The sequence below is a fragment of the Salvelinus namaycush genome, chromosome 22, assembly GCF_016432855.1.
Source record: "Salvelinus namaycush isolate Seneca chromosome 22, SaNama_1.0, whole genome shotgun sequence".
Taxonomy (NCBI): domain Eukaryota; kingdom Metazoa; phylum Chordata; class Actinopteri; order Salmoniformes; family Salmonidae; genus Salvelinus; species Salvelinus namaycush.
The window spans coordinates 24620237-24628051 of NC_052328.1; the positions used below are offsets into that span (position 1 = coordinate 24620237).

The following is a 7815-nucleotide window of genomic DNA, read 5'->3' on the forward strand; positions in this document are numbered from 1 at the left end:
ATACTAAGACTGATATCATCCATAAGACTGATACTAACCATAAGACTGATACTAACCATAAGCCTGATACTAACCATAAGCCTGATATCATCCATAAGACTGATACTAACCATAAGACTGATATCATCCATAAGACTGATATCATCCATAAGACTGATATCATCCATAAGACTGATACTAACCTTAAGACTGATATCATCCATAAGACTGATACTAACCATAAGACTGATACTAACCATAAGACTGATATCATCCATATGACTGATACTAACCATAAGACTGATACTAACCATAAGACTGATATCATCCATAAGACTATCATGCATAAGACTGACACTAACCTTAAGACTGATACTAACCATAAGACTGATACTAACCATAAGGCTGATACTAACCATAAGACTTATATCATCCATAAGACTGATACTAACCATAAGACTGATATCATCCATAAGACTGATACTAACCATAAGACTGATACTAACCTTAAGACTGATATCATCCATAAGACTGATACTAACCATAAGACTGATACTAACCATAAAACTGATATCATCCATAAGACTGGTACTAACCATAAGACTGGTACTAACCATAAGACTGATACTAACCATAAGACTGATACTAAGCATAAGACTGATACTAACCATAAGTCTGATACTAACCATAAGACTGATATCATCCATAAAACTGATATCATCCATAAGACTGATACTAACCATAAGACTGATACTAACCATAAGACTAACGAAGACAGATGAAGAGACGCGATTGATTCACTGAAACAAGCACTATATATATCATAGTGTACAAGATATCACACAATGTAAGAATAACAAATATGCTCACAAGGAGATTCATAAAAAGATGGAGAGAAAGGTGCTGTTCTCCTACCTGTCAGTGAAGTACTGATGATGTCCTGTTCCTGTTTTGGGAGGGAGTGGAGAGATGGGGTTAGGCTCTGGTAGTCCTTGGTACAAGGGGGGTGATCCAGGTCCTCCTGAGGGGTTCCGGGTGGCGAGGGGCACAGCTCAGCCTCCAGAGCTTGCTGCTTGAGGGAGGGGCTCTGGAAACAGAAGCAGAACATGTCTTCAGAATGAGGGTTCTGGGGGAGGGTGCTGACTCTCTGTCTGGGGTGGGTGGAGTGGTTGGAGAAGGTGGTTGGAGAAAGCCTGATGCTGGCCCTGGGCTTGTCCTGAGGGGAAGCGATCCTGTGTTGTGTCCGTGTGCCCCACACCTCAGTTATCAAAGTGTAAGACGTGACGTTAGCGGTCACGTAATGGGGCTCGTCTCAGTTCAGCTCTCTCCTTGGCTTCATCAGAACTGGGTCCACATGTGATCCCAGTTGTTAGATCCCTGTGTGTGCGACAGCGTTCTCCGGTTACTCAGAACGGTGAGATCCCTTCGGGCGTAGTATCACTGTGTGTTCTCCTTATCACTCCTCTATTCCCTGATTCAGTAGAATCCATATATGTGTTTTCCCGGTCTGTCTGCTTTCCCAGTGATATTTCTACTGCTCCAGCTCTCCTCCACATGGATTATTCATAGCGCCAGGGAAACGTCAGGAAAACCACGCGTGTGGGAATATGATGTGGGGGGGCGTCTCTGTGGTAACGTTGTGAGGCTGAGCATTCTAACTGGAGAGCAGAGAGGCTGACGTTGTTAGCTCAGTGTGAGCAGCAGTACTAGGATAAAATGGCTTTTTATGCATAAATATGGGCTAGGGTGAGGGAAAGAGGGGTTCATTTAGTTTAGTTTGACATCATGATTTGGTGATGTTCTAGAACCTCCCTCTCGCCGTGTGCGTCAGAGAGGAGAAAGAGGAGAGGGAGGGGGCTGTTACTCAAACACACACACACACACACACACACACACGCAAACGCTAACACACACTAACCAGTATGAACACACACTAGCCATTAGCCATTGCAAAAGTATTCCACTTCAGAAAAGATATACTGTAGTATGAATAAAAAAGACACATATCTTTAATTAACTCATTATCTAATATGAGAAATGAAGTGAACCATTATATTCTGAGCTGTTCAAAAATACCCATACATCAACATGTTTTTGTCGTTGTATTTGTCACTCTTCTCATTATAAATTATAAGATGTAGCTTGATATAGTGTCTCATGTCATAAATGAAATACTATCTTGACTTTCAGAGGATATAGTTACCTTTTCAGAGTCAGACAGGTTTATTCCATCGGCCATCTGTAATCGGGTCATGCTGAAAATTAAACATTTTACGTTGAAAGAAATCAACTGCAAAGTTATCACAGTAAATAAATAAAACTGTTATATGATTCCATTTGTTACAGGTCAGAATGGGCATATTAAAATAATATTTAATGGGATATCACAATATCTGACTATATTAAGTGGTTTTGACGAAGGATGCGTTTACACTGGCAACCAATTTAGATTTTTTTTTTCTGTTTTGAAAAAAATCTGTTGTGAAAAGATCTAATGTGATTGGTCAGAATTGGGCTGCCTTTGTAAATGCAGCCTAAGAGCCCTGTGTGATAAAAAATAGAATGCTTTTCAATTAATGGTGATGGCTACAATTATCATAAGTTAAATCAATGAAGAATCTAGATCCATACAATAACAATTAGTTAAATCAATGAGGCATTTAGCTGCATTTAGCAGCAGTACATTACAGGCAGTGCTGTGCCACCCTGCCAGAGTACTGGGTAAGTGTATGTTCCGCGTGACTAGACATGACTGTCGTTATTTGGACTGGAATCATATCCGAGTCATGACTGTAGGCACTCCTGTGTTCTGTTAACCTACTTCTGCAGCACTGAGCTCAGCTAGTGGAGAGAATCTGAGCTGCAGGACACCAATGCTGAATTCAAAACAACATACAGAGAAAAAGGCATTGCCACAGATTTGTCTGGCTGGTCCAAATTTAGAACTCCTGTTTCTACACAACTATGTCTGACCTAGCTACAATTGTTGTAGCCTTGTCACGAGTTTTTATTGGTTATTGCTTTTGAAGAGCTTTGAGATTTTGTCTGTAATGAAAAGCGCTATAGAAGTCAAATACATTATTATATGTCCTTATATTCTTAACATCAGTTAATACCTATTTAGTTAAGTGGGCTAAGAATATATTAAGAATGATGGATAATGCTTCAGAAACTGAATACATTATTTACGATTGTCTGGTAGAATTGTTTTAATATCCCTTTTCTGTGGCGTTGTAATGATGACAATCAGGCTAGTTCGTTGCTAGGTCCATTATTTGGAATCTTGGTCCTACGTTTGCTGTACCTACAATAACATCATACAGGTTTCCCTTATGCATGTCAGTGGATGTAAATCGGGATAAAAAGTGTACAACTACTTGAGCTCTGTGTCGATTTCGACAGTCCAGGTGTAAAGATCATGTGTTTTTGTGGACTCTTCAGGAGCCAAGATCAGTACCTGCCATTTAGGGGCCTACCTTCCACTGCCCTCATCTCACCCAACAAAACTGATACTCACATCATTCAAGGGTCCGCAAACATGCTCATGTTGCTACTGTAGGAATATCTAAAAGATTATCGTGTCTTTCAGGACTACATCACGGCAGAGGTTTTCAGCCGAAAGATTGTTCCAGTCCGAATTAAAGATGCTACATTTGGATTGGGTCAGAAGAGCAGTAGATGGATCAGTACAGTTTTTCCCTCTCCTCTAGCAGCAGAGATACCACCGCTCTGTTGTTCCTGACCTTCCTCAAATGGTTCTTAATCATCTGTTTGTTTTCAACATGAAGGTGAAAAAGTGGTTCGGGTTAAGGCTTCTTTCATAGCACACCAATTAAAATAGAGTTGAGCATTGAAAGGTGATTGTTCAGTTGCGATAATTGTATTATACCATATGAGTCATTATAGTCAATCATTAGAAAGACTTGTCTTGATTTGATGGGACTGTTGGGATAGGCTTGGTGATGCCTGTGAATCAGCCAGCAGTGAGAGAACACATGCCTTATTCCCTAAATCATTACCAAAATAACTTACTCCTACTTCCTCTACTGTATTGGCCACTCCCTCAGCCCTTGCATGTGATTGATATTACCATGAAAGTAATATATCTGTTGACACAAATAAAAGTGCATCTTCCCTAAAAGCCTTGTACCTGTTTTTGTGCTGGTCTTGGTTCTGGGTGTCCTGAGCCTGCCAGCTCACTGCCACACACCTGACGCGCTCAGAGCTGGAGGGGTCATGATCCTAAAACCCAATACGGACAATGTCTTTATCAATAGACTGTACACACAGACTCATTAAATGAAACACACCAAACCATTATGTACTCTGAGAATATTGGCATAAATTATTGCAGCAATTTACCCATTCTGACAAATTCATATTTCACCAAACATATCTCAGCGAATGTGCACTTCTGCTCATTAGCTAGTTATTTCTTTCTATAGACTGCTTAATAGGGAGCCGTGTTGCACGTCATAATAACACTGTGGTTTAGAAATAGCTCTGGATGTGTGACGATGTTAACATCTAGTCTATCACTGAATAATATAGAGTGGTAAATACATGCATACACTTAAAGTGTGTTGAGCTGAGGGTGAATCACCAATCATTTGTTTTCAAATCAAATCAATTTATTTGTTACGTGCGCCGAATACAACAGGTGTAGGCCTTACAGTGAAATGCTTACTTACAGGCTCTAACCAATAGTGCAAAAAAAGTATTAGGTGAACAATAGGTAAGTAAAGAAATAAAACAACAGTAAAAAGACAGGCTATATACAGTAGCAAGGCTATAAAAGTAGCGAGGCTACATACAGACACTGGTTGGTCGGCCCAATTGAGGTACTATGTACATGAATGTATAGTTAAAGTGACTATGCCTATATGATAAACAGAGAGTAGCAGCAGCGTAAAAAGAGGGGTTGGGGGGGGCACACAATGCAAATAGTCCGGGTAGCCATTTGATTACCTGTTCAGGAGTCTTATGGCTTGGGTGTAAAAACTGTTGAGAAGCCTTTTTGTCCTAGAATTGGCACTCTGGTACCGCTTGCCATGCATTTTGCATTGTTATTGAGGAAAGAGATGTGAGAGAGAGAGAGCAAGAGAGAGCGAGAGAGAGAGTGTGTGGGGGGAGATTGAGAGAGAGGGAGCTCTATACACACCTGGTAATAGTCTTCTTTACTGTGGTCCATGAGTCCACAGACGGCTAAAGGGGTTGTGCCCCTCTCCTTCTCTTCGTCCTCTTCCTCCTTTATGCTGGAGGAGGTAGCTGGGTCTTTCTCCTGTTGTGACCTTGTCCTGCTCAGGAAGAAATATCCAAGTTGAAGTGCATTCCTCAATACTTTTACCATAATGACCTGAGACTTGAGCATGCAGGTTAAGGTGGATCACCTTGATCTTCTCAGTAAGGACATCACAATGAAGCATTAATACATTAATAAACTGCATGTAAAGTAAGTGAACAGATGCAGGGGTCATATGGGGGAGGGAAAGCTCAGGAGAGCTCAGGAGGTATGAAGGACGGGCCACAGCACCACAGAGACCCACCTTCCCCTGGGACATCCAGGATTCTCCTCCTCATGTTGGCTAGGCTCGCCAGCTGGTCCAGGATTCTCCTCCTCCTGTTGGCTAGGCTCCCCAGCTGGTCCAGGATTCTCCTCCTCCTGTTGGCTAGGCTCCTCAGCTGGTCCAGGATTCTCCTCCTGTTGGTTAGGCTCCTCAGCTGGTCCAAAATCCTCCTCCTCCTGTTGGCTAGGCTCCCCAGCTGGTCCAGGATTCTCCTCCTCCTGTTGGCTAGGCTCCTCAGCTGGTCCAGGATTCTCCTCCTGTTGGTTAGGCTCCTCAGCTGGTCCAGGATCCTCCTCCTCCTGTTGGCTAGTCTCCTCAGCTGGTCCAGGATCCTCCTCCTCCTGTTGGCTAGGCTCCTCAGCTGGTCCAGGATTCTCCTCCTCATGTTGGCTAGGCTCCCCAGCTGGTCCAGGATTCTCCTCCTTCTGTTGACTAGGCTCCTCAGCTGGTCCAGCATCCTCCTCCTCCTGTTGGCTAGGCTCCTCAGCTGGTACAGGATTCTCCTCCTCCTGTTGGCTAGGCTCCCCAGCTGGTCCAGGATTCTCCTCCTCCTGTTGGCTAGGCTCCCCAGCTAGTCCAGGATACGTGGAGCAGGTGAGAACACAGCCAGGCTCTCCATCCACAACATCCTCCAACAGGTCTGGGATCAGGTGCTGTGTGTGGGTGGTGAGGTGCGAGCCAAGGTCCAAAGTCTCAGGACTACACAGAGGGGATCATACAAGTCCAATGTTAAAGGTACGAGTGATATTTGTGTTTAGCTGGAGGACATAATGCTTATTATTGTCCCCTTTTCCTCCAATAATAGCCAAAATAATATACATTGTGCAAATTTGAGTAACAAGTTCAAGAATGGACAACAATATTCTGAAGATCCACTTGAATTAGGCTAAATTAAGCATACACCAAAGCCTTTGTAAAGATTGACTTTCACAAAATCAAGAACTGTCTTCTTACTTCTGGGTGACCAATTGGTCATTATCTCCCTGCTCTCAACGAAACAAAACACAACTGATCTGCCAAGGTAGATACATGTGCTGCCAGTAGTCTGAGAACGTAACCAAAGTGGTCTAACGCTTATGCACAGGGTTAGCAGCACCAACTAGCATCGTGTCCAAGCTGTCTCACACTACAGAAACACAAGATAGGCTCCTGCCCCTATGGGCCATTCTGGTTCGGACAAGGCTTAGTGGAGATCGGGGTTGGTTGTCACAGTGCTAATTACTCTATATCTAAATGGTGCTCTGTAATTAATTGTAAGGTTAAAATGTGTGAATTCTTTGAAATAACTCATCCACCTGGTGAATTCACATCAGCATGAAAAAACATTGAGGTGAGGAGAATTTCTGTTTTTTATAGGTAAAAATAATAATAATCTTTGTAAATGTTTGCTATCGGGGAGTATCCATGAGTTCCTAGGTCAGTGTTTTATTCACTGCTTTAGCACACTCTGCCAACCCGGATGTCCTAGCCGTGTCTGAATCCTGGCTTAGGAAGGCCACCAAAAATCCTGAAATTTCCATCACTAACTATAACATTTTCCGACAAGATAGAACTGCCAGAAGGGGGCAGAGTTGCAATCTACTGCAGAGATAGCCTGCAGAGTTCTGTCATACTATCCATGTCTGTACCCAAACAATTTGAGCTTCTACTTTTAAAAATCCACCTTTCCAGAAACAAGTCTCTCACCGTTGCCGCTTGTTATAGACCACCTTCAGCCCCCAGCTGTGCCCTGGACACCATATGTGAATTGATTGCCCCCCATCTATCTTCAGAGCTCGTTAGGTGACCTAAACTGGGACATGCTTAAAACCCCGGCCGTCCTACAATCTAAGCTAGATGCCCTCAATCTCACACAAATTATCAATGAACCTACCAGGAACAACCCCAAATCCGTAAACACGGGCACCCTCATAGATATCATCCTGACCAACCTGCCCTCTAAATACACCTTTGCTGTCTTCAACCAGGATCTCAGCGATCACTGTCTCATTGCCTGCGTCCGTAATAGGTCTGCGGTCAAACGACCACCCCTCATCACTGTCAAACGCTCCCTAAAACACTTCAGCGAGCAGGCCTTTCTAATCGACCTGGCCCGGGTATCATGGAAGGATATTGACCTCATTCCGTCAGTAGAGGATGCCTGGTTATTCTTCAAAAGTGCTTTCCTCACCATCTTAAATAAGCATGCCCCATTCCAAAAATGTTGAACCAGGAACAGATATAGCCCTTAGTTCATTCCAGACCTGACTGCTCTTGACCAGCACAAAAA

The 7815-nt window shown here is 43.0% G+C and overlaps 1 protein-coding gene across 1 annotated transcript in view; it reads right to left on the reverse strand.

The window, feature by feature from the left end:
* Positions 1-6410, reverse strand: part of LOC120017686 (protein FAM13C-like) — a 17225-nt gene extending 10815 nt beyond the window's left edge. Inside the window, exons 1-5 of the mRNA XM_038960610.1 lie at positions 5526-6410; positions 5141-5276; positions 4130-4221; positions 2183-2234; positions 895-1066 (exon numbers count right to left, since the gene is read on the reverse strand). Coding sequence (XP_038816538.1) covers positions 895-1066; positions 2183-2234; positions 4130-4221; positions 5141-5170 — 346 coding nt within the window. The 5' untranslated portion in view covers positions 5171-5276; positions 5526-6410. The remainder of the gene's footprint in view (positions 1-894; positions 1067-2182; positions 2235-4129; positions 4222-5140; positions 5277-5525) is intronic.
* Between the last annotated feature and the right edge of the window lie 1405 nt (positions 6411-7815).